The following is a 24,287-nucleotide window of genomic DNA, read 5'->3' as shown; positions in this document are numbered from 1 at the left end:
ATGAATAGAAGCATCTAAAGGATGGCTGAAGCCATACAGCGAGTTAAATCCTTCAGGTGGGTCTTTTCAAATTCCAATAGTGAGGAGTTACTGGAGAATTGGTAAGGATTTCACTGGGCCCCAGCAGGTTTGAGATCAAAAGCCCTGGTTAAATAAAAGCCTGTTGGGAAATCTTAAAACCTCTTTGTAATGTAACTTAAAAAAGTTAATACAAAGAGCCCTTAGACTGAAGCCTGTAACAGCATGAACAAAGAGTATATCAAAACTGATTCCATTAAGGGTAGGCAGACAAATAAATTCATTTAATTTAAAGAGAAATCAGATATATTACTCTGCTTAAAACTAAAAGGCATACCAGCAAATATAAATGATTTTACAATATCCACGCACATAGAGCTGTGAATAATAGAAATAGATATATATATATAAAATCTATTTATAAACAGCTCTCAGAACAGAGAACAGAACATTATATACACACGTATATGTTTAAGTATCAATTTATCCAATATGTGCCTGTGTGTGTGTGTATAATTCTAGTATATACATATTTTTATCATTTATGAGGCCACACGCTGGGCTTTCAGATCTACAGTGAGATATATCTACATACGTATCTGGAAAAACACAGCTGAAAGAGCCTCTACATTCAAACTGACACAAGACGCTTTTCAATCTAATTAATTAAAAAAGACGGGTGCTCATCAGTCCGCTGGCACAGGTTTGGGGTTTTTTTGGTTCCTTTCTCCATCGTATTGCCAAAGTGTCACAGTGTTAGTTGTGCAGCATGTTTAAAACAGAAAATCTGGGACTGGGATTTCGATATCATTTACTAGGTGACCTCTTTCTGAGCAGCTCTTATATATTTAACTCATTGGCGGGGGTCTTGCACCAAAGGTGGAGGGGTAGGAAGGGAGAGACAGGGAATTATGGTAGGTTGGAGAAGACCTCTATGATCACCTTCTCGGTGATGTGCGTGAAGGTCTTGTGTTGGACATCACTTGCACACGAACCAGGGGGATTGTGAACGGTTTGTGCAAAGCAAACTGCTGAGCATCCTATGCCCAGGGGATGGTTGTGTCACTACAGCACGATCCTCAGGTTTGGGGGGGGACAGCGACTGGGTGTCCCTCACTTCATGATGGGGTCGGGTCACTTGGGCACAAGATGCTCCGGCGCCCTTGGGAGGGAGGAGAATGATGTACCCTCGCCCTGTGCCCCACTCTCCCCATGATGAAAAGTCACTAATAATTTTGCTCACTCCACCCTCCAAGAAAGGAAAGGGGAGGCCTTGAATTTTATTGCATTTGTGAGGCTTTTTGTTATTATCACGATGGGGGAGATGTGGTTATCCCATTAGCTAGAAAGCATATTTTAGTCTTTAAGAAAAGCTGCTCCACTCATAGATTTCATAGGCTGTGCAGCTAGAAGAGGGAGACCCATGTGTTATACAAATCAGGGTCCGCAAAATCAGTGTTAATGTTCTACAGGATGGCAGTGTTGTTTTTTTTTTAAACTTTTCTCCTTATAATTAAAATCTGATGTTTTAGTTCAACAATGGCAACCCTGAGCTCATTACATTAATGTATAGCAAGGGAATGGCACCCACTCTCATTCTCTAAACCTGCCTGCGTGTTACCAACCTCTGAAACGCTGCCCCTGCAGCAAACGCAGACCAGACTGCCCCTGTACTCTTTAAGAACAATTTTTCTGAAGATAAGAAATCAGCAACATATCTCACATGTGGTGCCTTTCATCCCAGTGAGCTGCAATAATTCCACAACCTACACCAACGCCATTATTTTATTTTCTCTTTAGACCCCTAAAATGCACAGCAATTCAAAGCCTTTTCACTACAGGTATGTTTATCATTTTAGCAATGCCATTTCTGGTTATCTTGGGTGAATCCCACCAAATTAGTTCTGGGACCACTATTTATCAACGGACCATTACTCTGTGCACAAAATCACTGTGGTGTCTGCTGGAGAACTGCCCTTTACAACAGCAATGCAAAGGGGCAAAATGAAGAAGGCCAGATTGAGATGGGACCACAAGGGAAAGCCAAGTAAAAGCTATTTATATTTCGAGGACCTCAGTCTTATTGCCCTGACTGACATCCTTGCCCTAGCAACAAGTATTTAACAATCACAGGAGATCAGCGTTACTCTTGGCTCCTTGTTTGAGAGAAACCATCTCCAAAAGAACCATATCTAATAATATCAGAGGTTGCGGTGGCTTCTGCATCCCTGGCAGTTTTTAGAGGCTGAGGTTTTCTGGTTCAAACAGGAATTAATCGAGGGAAGTCACGTGGCTTGTGTTATACACGTGACACCAGATGATCCAAATAGTCCTTTCTTGGCCTTATAATCTACAAATAACCTTGTGGAGGTTACTTCTCTCCTGCGGATTAGTGGCAAACCCATGCTACTCTTGCTTGGATGAATTTTCTGATCTAAATACCGTCCAGACCTGCGTGGCCTACAGGATTTGACTGGATCACAGTCTCAGACGGAGCCATTGCCAATTAATGCCAGACATACAATAGACCGGGGTAGCACATGCTCCGCTTCAGGTACCGTGTGGAGTGTCATTAGTAGCTGTGTAACGAGCCAGGTCTGAAGAAGAATAACTCTGCTATAAGGACACTTACACATATTACTGTATACTTCCTATTTTTACATTACCTTGCACTGTAAAAGGCCCAGACTATCAGACACCATGGAGCTCTCTGAATTCATCAGATTCATTTGCAAGCGCGGGGTATAATTGTGGCTATTTTGTAGTCCATAAAAATCATAACATTCCAGAATTGCATGGAGTAACAGGACAACCTACTCCCATATGGAAAAAGGAGCATGTGGGGTCTTGTCTATCTTGCTTGGATTACAAGGCAGAGGAAATACCTGGCTGAGCAGTGCTCAGGAATTATCAGGTGGATGCTATTACAGGAGCAAGCTGGGTCTATATTTATTTACTTTATAAGGAAGCCTGCGTGTTCAGGTTGTTGGAGTTACATAAATGTTAAGCTTCCTCCAGACTAGCTGGAAAATCCGTGTGATGGAAACCCCTCCAAACCAGAGGTGACCTCAGTCGCCACCTCCAAGTCAGCTAGAAACATTTCTTAAATGCAGATATCATCCTTTTTGTCGCTATCTCTAACCACGCTTCATTTTAACCCCTAGGATAATTTGCTCCGTAGAAGGAAATGTGACATTTATTAAGTCAACAACCACTTCCTTTAGTGTCTACAAAAATTTCTTCTGAGGTTTCCCTTTCAAGTACTGACGTTATTTAGATTTGCAGGCTGAGACTGTGCAAAAGGTGGAAAAAAAACCCCTACGGTCATTACATTGATTAACCAGCTGCTGAAATTTGGCTTTTCAGTGTGACACCTCTATTCTCTGAATGTGTGGCCTACTGCAATATAATCAATTTGTCTGTGCAGGCTCCAAAACCCCAGAGCCACACAATGCAAAAAGGCAATCTTCTGCCCTCTTTGACCACAATAAGCAACATTACCGAAATCACTGCTCCCGTACAAGCGTAGTGTGACCCCATATTTGTAGGCAGCAGAGTATGACTTCATTAAAAATCATAGACGCCGTGCTAGGGACTTGAAGCTTTTGCAAGGCAAGCCAGCATCAGAGCAGCACATGTCTGGAACTGATAGTAAAATGGGTAATGCCTTAAACCCCACCTCTATACCGTTATTTACATACGTATCTTTCATCTGACATAGGCTTCCCCTCCAGCACCTTGAATATATCAGTCCTAAGGAAGAGACTTTCAGTTCAAAGAGTGCCATCCCCAAATCAAAGTCGGGGGTTATCAAGCGAGGTGCGCCAAGCAGTAAGACAAAACATATGCATTTTTAATAGGTAGCCTCTCCTCCCCCTGAGGAAGCCAAGGAAAGAGACGCTGTGAAGCTCCAGCAGAAAACAAGTTCAGTGCATTTATACTCAGGGTGTGATTTGCAATAACAAAATTCACGACTCTCAGGTGTCTTTGCTTGATTTTTTCCATGCACTCTTAAAAGTGCATCAGCCCCATGCTCGACGCTCCTATTGACCAGGTGAGCTCATCCACATGCAGCAGTGAACAATGAGACAGGAAAAAATTACAAATTAAAAAAAAAAGGCCATGAAAGAGAAGCAAAAATCTCAACAGGTCTGCGTGGAATTTCAGCAGCACTTAATTTATTAATGCATCTGTAGCTGCCATTGTATTCCAGCTCCCAAAGACAGATCTGTAAGGAATAGGCCACATGCTGATTGACAGCAGCCATAATTCCATACAATGAGACTGTACTAAATTGTTTGATGTGATATGATACTCATCACTTGTAACTGATCAAACATACTGCCGCATCAAACAGTATTACAATACAATCAGGCTGGGTATGGTTCCTGCCAAGGCTGTTCATCACATTGCACACTTCTGCATTAAACATATCTATTAATAGCATTGACAAACTGCTCCTCTCCAAATTTTTCCAAAGAATCGTACGACGCGAAACGTGCAAAGAAATCCATACATAACGCTTTGCAGTTTGAGGCAGCATTTCTCTTGGCCGAACGCTGCAACGTGGAAGGCTTTGCCGATTTGGGGATTGTTGTAGGGTAACACCAAAACTTGCAAACCTGCGCCCCAAAAGTGATGTGACAATCCACCTTTTTTCTTTCCTAAATGCAAATAAATGGGGATACTGCATATTTTTTTACTAAGATTTTACTTTCGCTATGGTCCCCCCCCCCCAAGAAGAGCTACTCTAACCTGCTACCTTGCAGGAGGGAGTTGTGTTTGTTAACACTGACCCTTTTAGACTTAATACATGAAGGAAACAAATCCCTTGTTCCCACCGTTCCTGCTGCAGACATGGGGGGACAGGCTGCAGCGCATGGGGGACGGGACTCGCTGGGACATGACAACTGTAGGGGCTCTCTCAGATGCGGATTCTTAAACGAGCCTGGGTCTCTAGAGGGCAGAGGTCAGCTGTCCTCAAATCTGTGTGACTGCTAGATTAAGTTTATTAATCTCCCTGCTTTCACTTGAAAACCAAATTATAGGACGGCTAAATGTTAATGCCCAGCAGCTTGCAAGATGATGCGCGCCCTCAGCTGCCGCTGCTAGAGGGGACACAAGGTGTTCAGACCCCAACGGGGTATTAGGAGTTAGTGGGATGCGCCGAGGAGTAACGTTTTCCCCGTGAATTACCGCACGCCTTACACCTGCAGAGCGTTTTGTTCGCTGTTGTGACAGCAGCAAACGCAGCCGCCCCCAGAGAGGAGCGCAAGGTTTGCTGGATGGAAAGCTGTCAGCCCCAGTTCAGGACCGTGATGTCCAAGGGGTAGAGCAGATCTGTCCACTACATTAGGGAGCCATAATCTCAACCACAGCTCTTTACATAGAATTTATACCTGTGCTCGGGTGAGATTCCAAACACCCACTCTCTGCACTGCATGAAACCAAGCATGCAATGAACATGGTATTTAGCAACCTTCGAAACTGCTTCTATCAGTGCATCTCATAAAACTACTCCAGCATGTAAAAACCAAGTGATAAATGAATCTGAGGGTTCCATATAATTCCTCGTGGACAGGTATGCACATCACAATTGGACAATCTGCCCCCTTGATTGCTATCTCAGCTTGGGAGACCAAGGATCACACAGCCATGGAAAATATGAAGTAAGATGCAGGAATGCATGCCTATCTGAAGCTGGAGCAGAACACCATTTTTTGAATTGGGAATGTATACATTTCATTTATGAATTTTTGCAAACTTCAGGGACGGGAGGTGTCTTTTGTCCTGTTTTTCGCTCTTGTAGCGTCACTGTGAGCGGATTAATCACATGGCAGCGCATTATCTCTGTTCGTAGAACCAGCTCCACAAAGGTTACTCAAGAAAGGTGTGTAAGGCATTTCCTTTTTCTAATTAAGAAAAAACCCCAAATCTTTCAAGATCACAAACTGTCCCATAATGATACCTTATAGACTGGCTTATGGTGCAAAACACACAGGAAAGGGCTGGCAGGGGCTTTCACACTCTGCCGGCCAGTTTTTAGCAGTAAAACCCCGGTGCAGTGCACAGAGCTCAAGAAGCTGTAAGTTTTTATCTGGGTGTAGCTAAGTAATTCAAGATGCTGCAATTTAAATGTAACAGTAGAAAGGAAGAAGTTCAAAAACAAAGTCCCAGGCAATTCAGTGCAGCGTATAGTATGCTAAATCGTGGTATTACAGAAATTGCTGAGAGTTTGGCCACAAAACATTTCATTCTGCACCAGGGCTGGGTTCCAGCAAGCCCAGACATTCCTCCCTTCACCTGTGCTTTTTTTCTTGTTTCTTCCCCCATTTGTTAACAACACAAAATTCCCGCTCTATCAGAGAACTACAGCCCTTGTCCTGAACGTACCTCTCCGTTAATTCAATCAGCCCAACCGAAAAGTCACCACGCACCAGGCAAAGACAACTGTAAATCTGTTCTTACCCTCCCCGTACCACCTGAGTGCTGCTATTATTCCTCATCCTTGGGGAAAGGACCCCATATGTGGGTTTCAGAAACCACCTCAGTAACTCCAAGCATCATTATCAATAGTAGGATGAACCGCAGCTGGGATGCACTGGGAAGGCACCGTAATACTCGCCCTAATCTCTGCATTCATCTCACCGGCCCTCACTAGGAAGTTTAAGTACATTTACTGGGGATTCTTCAGCCCTTGAAAGGTAGGAAGACATCTATGAGGCTTGACGTACTAGCTAATTAACTTGGGGTTGGAAATAAAATCTTCTTATCTACTTAACTTCGAGACACTCTCTTTGTTTTTAAGCCCGCAGACTACCTTCTCTTTAAAACGCACATTACGTACAACTCAATAGTATGGAATGTATTATTTTTAACGAGGACCTATTTTAACTCGGACCTAAAACTCCTAACATTTGACAGAGAGGTGTTTTTAAAAACCAGAACATTTGCAGAATCAGCTGAACGATGGTCTATAGCCTGTGTTTTGCAAGGCAGGCTACAAAGTCATCACGCTTCTTTTCTGCCCTTAAAAATCCATGAATATGAATGTAGGAATCACATGGAAATGAACCCCCAAATGCATACGCCCACCCACCCCCCAACCCGGTAAGTAGTTTAAATAACCTGATTTTATCCCTTGCTGTCTAGAAGGGGGGGAATATTGAGACTGGGAGACAGCGATTGAATCTGTGCCTGCAATAGTTGGGGTATGTAAGCATTTCATGCGGTTCTTCCGATAGGAACACAGGCGTGAGCGACTCCTGGAACATCCCCACTCAGAATTAAACCGGACTAAAACTCCCTGCAAATCGCACAGAGCGATTTTAAATCCTCACCATATTCCGAACAGATAGAACAGTGGCATGATTGACCAAGCTTTTTTTTTTCCTTCTTCTTTTTTAAAGTACACATATGATGATGCATCATAGTTATAAACAGATGGTATTTGGCCTCCTTCCTATTCTCAACATTTGGAATTCCTAAACTATGTGAATTAAACAATAATATTTTATAAACATACAAGGGATTTTGCTCACTGCTTTGTTAACATAGAAATTATACAACGCTGACATTTATTTAAATTTTAAAAAGTAAACAAGAGTGTGTATTGAATTAAAGCAAACTAAAATCAACAGAAAGAAATATGTTCTGCGTGTACATTACCTACAACGGCACGGGCCTTTTTAGGGGAGACATAATGGGATGAAGCACAAATTGTAGCTTAGACAGTCTGATCCTTTGTGCTCGAAAGGCTCATTTAACACCTCACTGTAAACAACGGATATTTATACCATAATTGGCCAGTTGACCATCAGTTGTTCATTTACTATGTAACCTGCTATTATGGAGTTAAAAGAAGTTCCTTTCTGTTGGCTTTTCTAGGAGTGAAAGTGTGTTTGCAATTTTAGTACCAACTGGATTCAGTCTAACACTTGTACTTAGTATGAGAAACATTTTCATAATACCAAAATTTGGGGGAATAGGAGTATTCCTGCCAGGAAGGGAAGAAGAAAGTATTGCTTCTTAAAAGAAGAATTCTGTTTGCTTGGTTTCCTCTTTCCTTTCCATTTTAACCCCTTTTTAGGCGCCTCCCGAGCCGTGCAAAACTGAGACGCACTTAGGTTTTAATCACTATTCCCAGGTCCGCAAAGAGGTTCTGTGATGAATAAATAATGAATCGGAGATTTTAATCAGTGTTATGATTTTTGAAAAGGCTAATTATCATTGTTTACAGACATGCCTTTCCAGTGTATTTCCTTGTTTTGCCTTCAAAGCTCGAAGGGTTAAGCCCCGAGCAGGCAGCCCTCCCATTCCTCTCACCGCCGCGCTTCTCCGCTCTGTTTTCTTTCGGGGTTTGGGGGGATTTGTTGTTTGTTTGGGGGTTTTTTGGCATTTCTTTATATATATATATATATATATATATATATGTGTCTAAGGTATACATATATTCATTTATTTATTTATTTATTAGGAGTGTGGAGATCAACCCACAGGAGCAATGGAGCCGGAGGCGCGCAGGACCGGGGGAAACACTGCGCACCCCGCGCAGCAGCTCCGCACCCGCGGAAACGCCACCGCCGGGGTGCCGCGCGTCTTCCCCTCTGCCGGCCGCACCTATGAACGTTGCGAAAGAATCTCGTTCGCAAACCACCACCGTATTATTGAGAACATAAAGTGGCGGCTGGGAGGGAGCGGGTTGCACCCCGCGGAGCCACGGATGCGCTGCCGCCCGCGGAGATGCGCGGATCGCACGGCAGAGCCGCCCCCGCAACCAGCGTCCACTGCACCCTCCTCGCCCTTATTATTATTATTATTATTATTAATTATTTTTGCTTTAGCTGCCATTGGCCTCGTTTAACCCCGATTTCCCCCCCGCCGCATCCTCTCGTCCGGGATGGGAAAAACCTTTTTCCACGGTGGGATATTTGGTGTCAACGTCCCGCTCCCCGTATTAGAACCAGCTCAGACATCTCCCCCCGGACCCCCCCCGGTCCTGCAGCCGCTGCTGCTCCTACCACAGAGGGTGGGTGCAAAGTTGTACCGCGGTTATATAGCGCTTGATTATCAGTTTCCAGCAACAGCTGTGTATATTCGCCGAGAATGTAAAGAAATATCAGAAGATAATGCGGCGTTGCTATTTATTACCCTATAATTACAGTTCTGACAGTGTTTCTATTATAAAACCTTATTTGCAAGGGTTCATAACTCAAGAGGCAAAATTTTCCCTTCAAGACGAAGCCTCGCTTACCAGGCTGAATCATTTAAAAAGTATTTCAGTTAAATAAGGTTAGCCTATTAGAGGGTAAAATTCTCAAGGACTTTCATTAAGGTGCTCATTTATATCCACAAATAAAGAACTGCAAAGTCCCTCAAACCAAGGATGTATAAGAGGAAAATATCTTTCGCAAAATAGAGGATTCATGGGAGGGTTTTAACATAATTCTCTAGGAAATTATTCCCATGAAAACAATTTGTTTGAAAGAAAATGCCCTCCGGTCTTTTCCACACAAACTAGTCTTGGGCTAGTACATGAGAACCAAACTTAAAAGTGGCTACGAGCAGGAACGAGACTGACTAATTCATTTCAACTGTCCTTATTGGAATGAAAACAAAGAGTAAACAGCTTGAACGGGGAAAGGTGAATTTAATTTTCAAGGCCCTTTAACTTTTAATAATCTGAGGAACAATATGGGAGGTACATTCTACCCTCCCAGTTATCCTGATATAAATTCATTCAAGATTTATATCGGTGTAATAGAGAAGCAGAATTCGCTCTGCGATTTCTAACGAACTGCTGGCTCGGTCTTGAAAAAGGCAATTAGAACAAGCTAGCCCCCTAATTCAGAACAGCTTTGAGCTAAGTCAGAGGCGGCGATGCTGCGAGCGCGGGTGGCAGCCGGTCCGCACCGCGGCTCCTCGCGCTGCCGGCAGCGCGGCCAGAGCCGGGCTGGTAATGCTGGAAACCGTTTGCTACAGAATTCCCCGGTTATTTTAGGATCTTCCTTTTCTATTATACAGGGGAAAGGCGATTCTCATGTGGAATAAACCTGTGTTTCCCGTGATCTCGAATACTAAGACAAAAGGACTGGAGGATTAGGTGCCTGGCCTGTGATTGATGCGGGAGGAGAGGACCCGGCAGGAGCCGGGAAAACCCATTCGGCTTTAATTCTGCACCGAAACTTGTATCAAAGCGCCTGCGGTTGCTGTGTCAATGCAGGTGAAACATCAATAAATATGAAAGTAAGTCGAGGGCTAATTCTGTCGTTTTACTCATAAGATTAGGTCTCTGCATTCACCGCTTACTCATGTGTGTAGGAACAACGGGACCGAGATCCCAATTTGTCTCTCTGACCTTTCGAAGCGAAGGCTTTAAATGAAGCAGCGCGGAGCGGCTGTCTCGGTTCATCTTCAGAAACCGCGAGGCAAAACTCCTCAGGTTGTTTTGGTTGGGGACGATCACCTCGGGGGAAATGTCACCTCCCACTACCTGAACACCTCACCTTCTTGACTTGAGGACCTCACAACAGGCCAGGGTGACCCCCAACATTAGGCCAACCTGAAAGTCCTAGGGGACGCGGTAAGGATGTTTTCATCTTTGCTCTAGACCAGCTGTGTCTCTCACTGAGAATGTAAAGAAATATCAGAAGATAATGCGGCATTGCTATTTACTACCCTGCAATTAAAGTTCTCACAGTGTTTCTATTAAAAACGTTATTTGCAAGGGTTTGTAACTCGGAGCATCCCTGATCTGAGTTAACCAAGGCAAAGCTTGCCAAGGTGGGTGAGACCTCCTTTGGCCATGGGCCTGATCAGGGTGGAGTCTCCACCTCGACACCACCGAGCTTTGGTGTAGCAAACCTGCTCACCACAAGCCCTAGCACAACATTACAGCATCTCCTCTTTCCTTTTCATTGGTTTGGAGCATAACTCACTGTGAAATTTTAACCGATTTCGCTATCATTGCACCGTGCCTCAGTGTCCCCAGCAGTAAAGACCAAAATAAATTTGCTCTTGTCAATGCAAGGTGTGATAACATCAGTGAAAATTTATTATACGCTCCAGTAAGATATGTAAGGTACTCCTGTCACTTGGCTCTACCACGTATTACTACTGAACCTACACACACTGCCTTGAGAAGAACACTTCTACTCAACCACACTCAATGTCTAGATTCAAGTTGGGCTTTGGTGGATGAGAAGTGAGGAGGAACCAGCGTACAGATGATAACTGCAAAATTACAGCTCCGCAGTGCTAGGAAAATATCTGCACACTTACCGTTGGATCTCCCTTGATTGCTGAATGGAGGGATTTTAAAGAGAGGTACTGCAGGCTCTCTCTCCCATGCTGGAAAAGGGCAGTTCAGCATCTTGATGGCATCAGAAGGCACGTGCGTGGAGGGCAACCACCCTGTGGTTTTTATCTGCTGTGGATGGTGCTGGGGCAAAGGAAAGATGCTGATGTCTGCTGCCAGGATGGGGAGAGAAGAGAACAGAGGAGCTACCCCACCTGGTGCGATGGAAGCTGGAAACACAGCTGTTTGTTAACGAGAGGCCTTACCCGGCTCCACATCGTAACGCCTCACCCCGACTCCTCTTCTTGCTTCTTTCCAGAGCGGAGCTGAGATTCTTGGAATTGTCATAACGTTTTATTATCGCTTGCAAAACAGATTCTCCTTCATCAGATAAAGACACAATTGCATTCATTGACTCTGACACAAGGATATGCATAGTGATAAACATACAGATAGATGTACACACTTACACATGAATGAGATATGCTAATTAAAAATTGCAGTGGGCACTTTATTAAAAATTTATTGTACAATCTACATCTTCAAAACATTTTACATCAACAAATACAGCGGCTTGACTGCTGGAATCATAAGTGATTTATCTTTAAAAGACTGTATTTGTAACCGGATGCAAAGATTCTTGATGAACTGCCGTCACATTTAAACTACTGGTTTTTATTGGAAGTATTTCCACTGTTATCTGTTTGTTCTCCATCCTTGAGAGAAATAAAACAAGTGTCTCGGCTTTCATTTTATCGGATAGATGGCACCATGTAGCATATTTCCCATGTTAGTTTGAATTACAGCTGTTTATCTTTCAGCTTTCTTTAAGATTAATTAAATGCAAATGTAACTCGGCGAATCATGGGATTACCTGCCAGACCCCTTATTAATACCTTCACTTAAAAACCCCTGTGCCAGAGAGTCATTAATTTGCAAAAAAAAAGGGGGGAAAAAAGAAGTGCTAAAGCAGCCCTTTGCCTCCCAACAACCCGGAGATGGCTGCCCAATTAGTCCGGCAGCGATCGGATCCTCCTTTCAGGCCCTGTGGCCCTTTGAGGACACAATAAGGCTCCAATGATAACCTGGCAACCTAGGTAGAAACTCAGCCAAGTGTGAGCGTTTGAAGCTGCAGCTTGGCTGCCATCGTGTCGGCGAAAAGAAAGAATTCAGGCACCATGTCATCCAGTACAAAGGATAAAAACAGATTCAACCGGAAATTCAATGTGGCACCACATATGGGATACATGAGTGCGGTTATACAACAGGCCACATATTTTTTTTTGAACAGTCTCCTGCATGTGATGCCGAGGACATGTGTAACCATCATAACGTCTCTAAGAATCTGTATTTAATTTGAGCTGGGGTGGTGGCAGGGATTGGAGATCTGAAGCCGCCACAGGTTTGTGGCAGATGGCTCTGTGTCAGCTATGACAAGCAGCCAGGCTCGGCTTCCTCTGCAGATTTTCTTTTCTCTCTGATCAGGTAAATATGGGCACACTCTGGAAACTTCCACAATTCTGCCTGAGGCTGCAAGTTTGTGACTTAGCCCCATCTGTCACAAATCTTCCCTCGGCTCTGCTGCAAGCAGAGACCTGAATTTGCCGCCGAGCGCTGCCCATGAAAACCCGGCCGTCTCGCCCTGCGAGGAAGCACAAGAGAGAAGCGCACGAAGCCGCGTTAGACGCCGCGACACAAAAGGGACGTCTCCTGTGAGGAAAGGAGCGGGGCTCGGTGCCCAAACGCCCTGAAAAACCTGGGATTTCAGGATGGCTGGGCGGAGAATGCTTACACAGCGTTATTTGGAAACGGGGTGAATCCGGCATTTATTTTGTAAGGACAGGTAAGCTGCTCGGCAGCCCCAGGTGTTTGCTCCTGGATGTGCAACAGCAAATGTCCGTCTGTTCTACCGGTGGACTCATCGAGGTCTGAACACCCGTGAGGACCAACCTGGCCATCTCACCCTCAGAACCAAGAACCGTAAGCAGTGAGGGAATAATCCCCCTGCTTCACCATCATCGGTCTGGCTTCTGAGCTTTAATATTTTAGAGTAACCTTGGAGACAATAAATTCCACTCTTTTTTTTGAGGTGATAGCACTGCAAAGGTCTGGGTATTCGGTTTATTTTCGTGGAATGTAATATGATTCAATTCATAGTCTCTACATATGCAGAGATAAAATTGTCAAAAGGAGCAAAGTTTTCACACAGAGTAAGATTTCCCCATGAAGAAGAGCCAGTATAATAAGATGTCAGTAGCGGTACAATATTCTTCATGATATAAACAACTTTTCTGTATCTCGTGTCCTAAGATCAGAACTGAAGTAATTAATATCTACTCTGCCATCATTAGACTTCAGAGTTAACCTTCAGAATTTAATACAGACTGTTGATCTATGCAGACGTGTTGTTCCAGGATAGCTGGAGTTCAAGCAGTATCAGCACTGATTTGGCAATCACAGTACTGATTTGGCATAGGTTTTTTTTTTTGCACATTTAAAAAAATTACTCTGGTAACACTAAGAATTAGAGATTATTATTCAGCATAAAACCTGAAATCTGGCACACAAGAAAGCAGAATGACTCACAGAGCCAATTTGTATCGGCTCAGCTTTACTCTGTGACCCAGCTCCTTCCCTCTGTGAGTACTGGGGAAGAACCAAGGTGGAAAGCAGCTTGTAGAAATTACATTTGGAGCTCAGCTTTACAACTCCCAGCACCTTTGGAAACCACCCTCAAGACAGCATTGGTTTACACGGCCTGGGTGCGCTGTGAGGCCTGAGTCAGAGCTATATAATACTCCTCGGCAGAGCAGCAGTATTTCCCCCTCAAAAAATGGTCTGTCCTGAAAATTTATATATCAGCCTTTAAAAAGCCATTTCATTCATTCTGTCTTTGAACAAAAAAACCCACATCAAATGCATATGCGGATCTACGTAAGATACCCTGCATGGGATAGTTCAGAACACACCGACCAACTGCAATAGTCAGAAACCAGTTTCAGGCTTTCTTTCTCAAGGTAATTTAAATATACTGTGGGGGGAAAAAAAATGTTTTCATGCTTTTTGCAACTTTTCTATCAAAGTCCATTTTATTTTGTTCAACTCATTTATCCATCTACCATTTCGCAGCGGCTGTGGTTCAGCTGCCAGATTTTATTTGTTTTTTAAAACTAAACTTGACCTATCTAATATTGTTATAATGAAAAGTTCAAAGTCCTGGCGTTTCTTCTGAGTAAGCCCTGGGAGAAGTTGAGATGCAAGACACATACATATATACACATACATAAATATGTGTGTATGCATACGGATGCATACGTCTACATATGTATATCTGGATCCCAGAATGACCTAGCAGACAACTTCAACAGCCCACTTGCTGCTTCCAGACCCACACGCTCCTTGAAGACCTAAGGTTGACCCAAAATGCTTAAATTGTGTCCCACGATGCCGCAGATCTTCCCACCTGTGCAAACCACCTAAGCTGACTGTATTTCACCCACATCAGCCATACGTATGGGAGCGAAACTTGTCAAACCTTCAGTGTAACCTGGATGTGACCCTGAGCAACTTCAGCCAACTTTGAAGTTAGATCCTACTTGGAAGTTGGCCCTGTTTTGAGCAGAAGCCCAGCAGATGACCTCCAGAGGTCCCTTCCTAAATTACTCTATGATTCCATGTTCTAAATAAGTCACCAAAGTTTTCTTTCACATAAGAAGTCCTTATGATATAGACATTTTATTTAGGATCCCACGGCTAAGCACTGAAACAGAGATGGGAGAGCATGGATGCACCACATTGCACTCCAGAGCTCCCAGGCTGCTATAACCTTCCCATCAAGGCCACTTTAAATTATATTCACTAGAAACCGAGCATCTCAAGAGGCAAACACCAGTTTGCCACTCGTGCTTCCACCCTCCTTCTCACCTGCACCTATGCTAACCAGGCAGAAGCACAAATTCAATATAACACCTTCTTTTTTCTCTCTGCAAACACGCTCTGCTGCTGAACAGAAAGTCAGCAGGATGGATGGAAATATTCGTACTATTTGCATACCCTATAAAGCTCTAAATTAACTTTATCAGCTCAGGACGAAAGATCTGGAGAACACTGTAAGCAAACATCTGCTCAATATACATTCAGCATTAAAAAGTAAACAGTAGGTTTGGCTCCATAAGGAACAGGTTGAAAATTATCAGAGTACAACACGTCACATAAACGGATGGCATGGCCTAGAATACTCTGTAAAGCAATGATCACACCAGCACAAAAACAGCTCTCAAGCATCAAAATGGACTGAATGATGAGAGATTAGAATGTAAACATGCAATAACATTCATGAGGAGGGTCTGAAAAGACTGGGATACTCTAAGTGCTTGACAGATGTTTATAAAACAACAAATGGTACAGAAAAGATGGATGGGGAGCTTCTGCTTCCAGGTGACCAACTCCAGAACAAGAAGACACTCAAGGCAACTGAAGGGGGAGAAACCCTGAGCCAAGTGAAGGAAATTATTCCAATGTTGTCCGTAAACATACAATGAACTGCTTTGCTATAGGAAGATGCAAAAGACAAAAACAGGGGTTTCCAAGGGCCTGAGTATCAAATGGAGAGCTATTAAATGCTGCCTGGCAATATTTAATACTAAAAGGTTAGGAAAGATGATAAAATCTCCAAGTCTGGGGTTAGAACGCATCTCTAAAAGACCCAGAGAAGACATTTAATACCTTTATTTCTACCCGTGTCAGCCTTCTCCCAAATATCTGATGCTCACCGCTATCAAAATGACAGCATTAAACACCTAGTGTACTGATCCAGAGTCAGCACCCTTACGGAAAAATGAATTTCTCATGGAGTTTTGCTGGGGAGGGGGTAAGGAGAAGGGCAAAGGCATCGTCCCCGGCTCTTAATGGCCTGTACAAGGGCGACAAACAACTACTGCTCCTTATGACAGCGCTGGGTGGCCGATGGGACATCTGGCATGAAGCTCGTCCGCAGCCCCACGTGTCCAGCGCCTGTATCCTTAGGCTGAGAATGCCTCCTGCTGCCTCCCTAGCTGGGTCTAAATACTAACGCTGGACCAGGAGTCGTTTTCCCTTCTACGTGCTTCCCTGAAACACCAAAGATGCTGCTTTATCTCCACTCAGACCAAAAAGAGAAGGGAAAAAAAGAAGAAAAAAGAAAGTTTTGTTGGAACAGCCAAATCCTGAGACTGGAAACAATTCAGATGTCTACGGTCTAAGTGGGATCTTAATTTGATTTTACAGCAGTTTAACCCCTTTGAATTCAGCAGACTTCCTTCTACAGTGGTGTAAGAGAGCAAAAAGCATCACGCCATGTGTCTTTTCATAGGCAGGTGAGCTTCTGTGGCGCGATGGAAATGAGAAGATGAATGTCAGAAAGTGGGCCAAATTCTTTTCTCCGTTAAACAAGCATGAGTGAGAGTAGGATTTTTCTGTAGGAACTGAAGCTGACAGCATGTCAACCAGCACTCGTTCAGCTGGGCGGGCTGGGAGAGATTATTTAAAGTTGTCAGCTCCTTCCATGCCTGGCTTTTGGCAACTCTTCTTGTCCCTTTCCACTGTATACTCTTTATACATGCTGTTTTAAATTAAGAAAATGAAGTGAGGCAACTGAAAGGTAAACTTAAAGAAAATAATGCAGAAACAAATGCTTCGCTCTATTTCTTTAAATTTTAAATCTACCAGATAGGGAGCTTGCGAACACTGACAGGTCTTACGGTGTTCTCTGATGGAAACCGATGTCCTGTTGTTGTTACTTGCTTCATTCTGGCGCTTACTTTGGCAACCACAAATACCCAGAACCAGAGAGCAACACTTGGTTCCATAATACTGGAACAGAACAAATAATTGATAACAAATGAGCCTTGCTTTGCACTCATCTCAATCTTTCGCTAATAACTGGCAGAAGGCAACGTCGAAATGCAAAGGAGGCAGCCTCGGGCGCTGTGAGAATACGCAGGGTAAGGAATACATCATTTGGAAAGGTTTCCATAGGTGCTTACATTACGGACATTTTTAAGAGTCTGCCAGCACGAATGTGCTCCGTCGAGTTAAGTTATTACAGTTTAATGTCTCAGTCTGTGCATTTTCACAGGGATATTCGCCACGTCTGGCTCCCGAACCTGACTGCCCCGCTGCCATTTATCTCTCATTTGCCCTCATTTTGTCAGCGCAAGCACTGAGGACAACTGAAGGAACAACTGCCTGCTTAATTAGATTGCTGTCTAATTATTATGGATATCCTTAGTAGCAAAACCCCAGCAATATGTAAAAGAATAACTCAAGGTACTTCTGATTAGGATTATTCCTGACCTACAGAGCAGAATCCCTCAACAGTAAAGTGCCATTTGCTTTTCACGTATCTTTGACTTTCTTTTTAAGACTTCACAGCTTCTTTATGAACTTCAGAGGCAGGGAGCATGTCAGGAAGGCTCCTGAAAGAAAAGTAGTTCAGCAATATGCACTACGGACCCTTTTCTATTCCATTATAGTATATATAATATACCGAGTCGAAAATCGTGAAAATATAGTGGAAGTGCTGCATACCCTTGACGATTCCACTCTTTTCAGCTTCCTAAAAAGCAACATCATCCCAGCTATAATCACACTAACAGCACGTATCTAAGTCAGTGTTTTCCTAGGAGGTTTTGCGGCCGGCTTCACTGAGAAAGGAGCCTTGGCACCCGTGGGCGTAGGTACAAAAAGACAACTCTAACAGCATTCTCCAGGCTGATCCAAAGCCTATTAAAGACAACAGGGATCTTTGTCTCTGGTGCTCACAGGTTCTGGATTAGGCTCTGCTTTCCTCATTTTAAAACGATCCCCCGTTCACCTCAGTTGCTACCTGTTGCAGATTCCCAGTCTCAACGCTCAGAAGACCCGAACGGGGCTAAACTGTTAATATTGTACATTTATGGCAGGTGGGATCAACACTTTCAGCTGCAAGGGTGTTTCTTAAAGAAAACTAGGGGTCTGGTGCACACATTGTAAACCCATACTATTTTATATCAGTATGTGCTTTGCCGCTATTTCCATTTCCATTGAGCCTTGGCTGTGCTTAGGAGCTGGGGATCCACACGTGGAGAGAAGATCTACGTGAACACAACTGAGCTGAGCTGGAAGCCTTGGGAAACGCCAAGGTAAACGTTTAAGGACCGTTTTCCCTTTGAAGCCACCACGTATAACTCTACGATACTATTGACTCAAGAAGTAATGCCGAACGCTGGAAGTGTTCAGTCAGCATTTTAAACTATTATGAGCTACCTCCTGAACCATTGCCAAGTTAATAGACAATGAAAGATAATGAGCTTGAAATTGGGTGTTAAATTGCATTTTTGGTTTTCTCCTTTTTTTTTTTTTTTCTTTCTTGAAGTTTAACTGTTTCCTGCAGAAACATCATCTTTGATGGATCATTATGTAAATGTCTATTTTTAGGTCACAAAAATAGTCAGACGTGGGCTCAACCCTTGTGGGAAGGGGTAGAGAGGCAGAGCATGGTCCCCAGAGGGAGGAAGGTGCAGACGGGAGGCAGCAGGAGCCTCCAAATTAACATGGTGATTACTCAACTTGCTCATTAAGGGGGTGCCTGGACGGCAACAGCCAGGGGACGCTAAAAGGACGACATCTGTATTGCACGGGTAACACGAGGGGTATTTCTATGCACTCCCAAGCCTCAAGGATTTTCACCCAGACTCGGGTGTTTTATCACCCAAAACACCTTTGGCACGTAGAGGTGATGGGTACCCAACCTGCCTACGGCACCGTGAGGTCTGTAAAAGTCAGAAAACACTGTAAATTTGCGTATTAGCAGGCAGAAAATGGCTATTTTTTTCTTAAAGCAGCATCGTGTAATAACAGCTCTTCGCTGGAATAACATAAAATTTAGTGCTTCATCTACAACCATGTAATTGGAAAAAAAAAGGATTGTGACTTTTAGCAGTATAAATACACCTCTTAAAAATGTGGAAGTTGGTCCAGCATTGACCACTCCATCAAAACTTGAACGGAAGGTCTGACACTGACACCGGGCTTTCTCTATATGAAGAACTGCAAAGAACGGCACACGATAAATATCAGTAAATTGCGCTTCTGATAAACCTTTTTCTATGTTCAACACACCTCAAAAGGCAAAGAGTTAAAATAATCATAATTATCCAAATAACGCAAATAATCCCAAAAGGCAGAGAAATCTTAACCGATAGCAGTCACCTGCGTTGAGGACGGAACATTAGATTAGGATAGGAAGGTAGGCTTATCCTCATTAGTATAATTGTGGGATCTTTCTTTTATTTTCCTTTTAAACTAATGAGTTGCATTAATCCAGGTTCATTTTTATAAGCCTCTTGGGTCCGAATGTAAAGGACAGTCATTTTAGAAAACAATAAATTAAAAAAAAGCATGTAGCATGCATTAAGTGCACGTATTTCATAAGACCTAGGTTAATACAACTGGCATCTAGTTTAATTAATCCTTGTTAGTGTAACGACTAATATCCCTCCCTAGCATGTTTCCTTTAAACATTAGTATGTTAATTAAATGTTGTTTTTTTAAGGGTGTTTTCTTCCCTTTGTACTTCAATATGGCATTATATCATGTAAAACTATTCTCGCCAACTACCTTATAGAGATGTTTCCTTACAATATCTGGTCTCTTGCAGAAATTCTGAAGCCTTTTAAAAAGCTGTTCAGGTGTAGAATACAGATATTCAGCTGCAGGAAAAACAGATACATTTTTAATGAAACAAAAACCTCAAAGCACACACTCGATATTAGTCACTTTACTAATTAAAAATGCATATTGCTCTGTGCCGCCTCGTGTTTTACATTATTTAAGCATGATTTTATAAGGTTACCTCAGCTCACAAGGATGTTTAATGCTAAATAAGACTGTGTAGTTGTGCTGTTTAGACATCTCCTTTGGGTGATTAAAATACATTATTCTAATGTAACACAATGCATATGTGATACATTTAGTGATGAGATTTTTTCAAAGAACTGGTACTACATGAGTGCGCATCCTGTACTGCAGTTGCGTACTATTAAGTATTAAATTGTTTAAATAATTTGGTGTGATTTTCGGCCCTGTTTTGTTTTTGGTTTGTGTATCAAAAAAATCTGCAAACCATTGCAGCATCACTGACCTTTTCACAAAAATTTATCATTACGGGTTGTGTACGCTAACAATGAAGAATGCCATTTCAAAACTTGCTTTTGTGTTATCTTAGAAGAACAGATGGCAAATATAAACTTCGTCTAATGTATTAAAACACATAAAATTCTCCTTAACACTAACACGCCGGCTCGCCAAATAAACAATTGCTTTTGCTCGAGTTTATTCTGAAACTTGGTATTTTAGCGCGGATCGCGTTGTCGCGTTTCAGCGAAAAGAAGGGGTAACGAAGCAGCTACCTGGAAATATCTCTGGGTACACCAAGGCTTTGGGACACAGCGGGTAACAGCCACAATATACAGCTTCAACCCTGCGGATCAGAAATAAGAAATACATCATGAACAGACGTTAGTGAGCAAGAACTTATTTCGGCGCAAGAGCACTGAGGTTGACTACACGCAGCAAGAGCGAAACGCTTCTTTTCCTTCGGCAGCATAATCCCTCTAAATGCCAAAGTTGCTCTTTTTAAAGAAAATTTTATTGATCATATGAATTACATAGAACAGAACAGCGAGCATATGTTTTGTTCGCTGAATAAATCAAAGCGCAGCTCTGCATTTTTTTGTTTTTTAAATACTGTTTAACACATTTTATAATCAGCAGACAGACACATGGAACAACATGGTGAAGTATGGACGGCTTTGCTTAATAACGCTGCGGAAAAGCGAGGGCAGACGTGCGCACGGGTAGATATACGTGTATATAGAATACCCACGGACGCACACGGTCACCGTTACCTGGCAGAACACATATTCGACTTCAACACTCCAAAGGTTACAGTTAAATATAGCCCAGCAACAACTTACAGCATGTTTCGGGCTGGGATAATTCAGCTTATGCACACGCTGCAGATAATTTCCTTCATCTTTCGGGACAACAAACGGTTGTATTTTTTAATAACTACTGATGAGATTCCTTTGCCAAAGTGTGCGATGCTTTGTACTCGTGGTTTTTTCAAGGAACAATTTACATATCTCCTGTAACACCAAACCCAAATATGTTATAATTGTGACGCCGTGGTGCGAAGTTTTCCTATAGCGAATCTAAAGAAAAGCATGGGGTGTGCGCTTTAATAACCGAATGGGTTAAGTCAGCGCACTTTCAGTTTATTTCTCTTGCATAATGATCACTGATCTGACATAACGTCCCTCCAAAGGTACAACCGTGATTTCTGTTGGCCAGAAATGACGCAGTGAAATTCAAAACGCTTCTTAAAATATGTTTATTTTATGAGAGGCTTTGAATTTCCTCCAACATGTTGACCATACGAGAGCTGTATTTTTAACTTCACTTTCCCTCAGTCCCCAGAAAAATATATATATCTATATATACATATATAGATATATATCTGAAATCTTGTCAACATCCACCTTTTCTATTTTCACTGCCAATCCAAAAGGTTTTCAGCACCTTCATGTGCATATCGGGTTTGGTACTTTATTACAGGCACCCTGGAGGAACTCACTCTGTTTCCTTTAGATCTACTCGCTTTTAAACAGCAAAAATACAATCAAGAATAACATATTCAGCTTTCGCGCTAGCAAACTATGCATATCCACACAACCCAAAGATACACATCGCTCTGCAGATGCTTCTGCTTTTTTATAAACTTTGAAAATTTGTATTGTTTTGTTTTAAATAACATATGCACTTCAGATTGCATTTTAAACATTAACAACCATTTCAACGTGTACATCGTCTAGCACTATATTTTTTTACCGAAGGGAAATGTTTCTGATGTGTGATTTAATTGATGATTTCAGTCCTTAAATATTGTGTCATATGTCAAAGCAAATAGATTTTAAAGTTTTCTTTAATCTAGGAGAGAAAAAAACACCAGTGAAACTGTGGACATTTCAGTAATAGCTCAGATCACTAAGTTATGTTAAAATATTTGCTTTTTAATCGTATCGTCTGCCTGAAAAAAAAATGAACAGCTCTCTAAATCAGAACTGCAGGCCAAGATGCAATCTGAGTCATCATTTGAGCACACAATCCCCCCTTCCGAAAAACCTCTATCGGGATCATGAATTAGTAAAATCAGGATTGAACGCCTCTGCAGTTTGTCGGATAGAAGTTAAAATTCGGCATTCTTTCATTTGCAAATTATTGCATTTGCATGCTCGTTTTCTACCTTTCCCAAGTTCACACGCGTTTTCCGACAGGTCCTTCGCTATGGACCGTCCAGCGTTGCGATGCCGAGACCTACGGATCAAACCGAACCGGGCAGAGCATCCCCAGCACGCAGACAGGGGCTTTAGCCCAACCACAACAGCGAAACGCTTCACAACTCCCACGCTTTTCTGTCCTTTCCCAGAAAAGTATCCTAACAACAATACAATTATTCTTCATTCCAATCCTTAAGCGCTCCTAGTTAAATAATAAACAGAGTTCCGATTGATCTATTGTTAAAATGGCTAGTAAACGACCTTTTTATTCCAATTAACAAATCATCTGCTAAATCTATGAATCTTAATATTCAGATCTATTCACTTCAATTCATACAATTTATCTGCAAATAGTTGTTGGGCTTTTGATTCTAAATATAATTAGCTGATAATTTTGCTTGGCTGAATTACTTTTCTGGAGGGCCTGCTAAGGCTTTCAGTCGCATTATCCAGCAATAATGAATCTGATAGGTGAAATTTTTTACTGTAATGAGGATGAGACACAGTTGTGACACCTGAGTCTGGTAATAACAGAAGACTGCTAATTATCGACAGCACTTTTTTGTGTGATGCACAGAGAAGAAAAAAATCCCTCATTATTAAAAAATAAAAAGTTACAATTATAAGTGACACCGGAGGAGAGTAAATAAAATGGAGTGATTAAAACATTGCTGCTTTAAGGGTGTTTTTAATTAAGTGGAAATGCTAATGTTGTCATACTTAGCAGATGGGATTAAAATTAGTTATTGTAAGTAACTCATATTTTATGTTATGGTTTCCACAGCATGTCTACAAGATCTAAGAAAGTGATACATTCCATAAGACATTTAAAAAATGAAATTCTCATACTCTTTACAGCTCATAATAATGAACATCATGAATAAACTCTTGAAAAAAAAAACCAACCCTGCCAAAGGATTTTACCATAGTGACTTAACTCGCATGGAATGCAACCAGAATGTACTGGGGCTGCTGGAATCGCACTGCTGGTCTGCCTTTGTCTTTTTGCTGATAGTTGCATTTCTTTACTTCCTTCCCCCTCAACAATAAGGGGAGTTTGGTGTTCGGGCAGGCATCCAACATCAAGTGTGGTGTCAAGAAGGTACCGCTTTGGTGCAAGGCAGGATGATGACCACCCACCAAGGTGATGTTCTAAACGAAAGCACAGGATGCGTCGTGTAACTGCAGATAAAAACCTAATTGCACACTTTCTCCTACTTTATTTGTGTAAAATTTTCCATCTGCTACATCTAAAGATGTCTAAACTGTTAGTATCAAACCTGCATTCAGCTGCCAGCTGTGCACATTAAGGATTGCAAAACACTAAGTAAATGAGGCAGCATAAAACCGAGTAGTACTGGTCCATCTGCCCAGTACTAGTAGGGACCCCCATACCTGGTCCTTTTAAAGCACCACACTGCTGCTCAAACTGATAAGGAAAATACTTAATAACACGCTTTAAGAGCCTTGGTTTAGAAAGCTCAATTTGCATTCGCTATCATGACTTCTAAGTATCGGAATCTGCCTACTACTACTACAAGTTAATGCTTTTCATCTCTCTTTCAAATGCTCTTTGAAGAACTTTTAATGAATGAAAATTAACATCTATAATTTAT

At 42.3% G+C, this 24,287-nt stretch overlaps 1 protein-coding gene across 33 annotated transcripts in view; it reads right to left on the bottom strand.

Annotated features, from left to right (window-relative positions):
* The window catches only part of GTDC1 (glycosyltransferase like domain containing 1), a 200,961-nt gene that overhangs the window by 1,431 nt on the left and 175,243 nt on the right, over positions 1–24,287 (bottom strand). For 22 of the 33 annotated variants that reach the window (XM_071810699.1, XM_071810691.1, XM_071810713.1 and 19 more), the window contains 2 exons: positions 20,743–20,813; positions 19,952–20,043 (listed from right to left, as the gene is read on the bottom strand). In XM_071810699.1, the coding sequence (XP_071666800.1) occupies positions 19,952–20,043; positions 20,743–20,813 (163 nt within the window). Of the gene's footprint in view, positions 1–11,804; positions 12,957–13,421; positions 20,044–20,738; positions 20,814–21,309; positions 23,824–24,287 lie in introns of those variants that run through there. The other 11 variants (XM_065840354.2, XM_071810719.1, XM_071810721.1 and 8 more) reach the window with 7 other exon arrangements.

Source organism: Patagioenas fasciata, chromosome 7 (assembly GCF_037038585.1).
Source record: "Patagioenas fasciata isolate bPatFas1 chromosome 7, bPatFas1.hap1, whole genome shotgun sequence".
NCBI classification, from domain to species: Eukaryota; Metazoa; Chordata; class Aves; order Columbiformes; family Columbidae; genus Patagioenas; species Patagioenas fasciata.
This window is presented reverse-complemented; position numbering and strand designations above follow the sequence as displayed.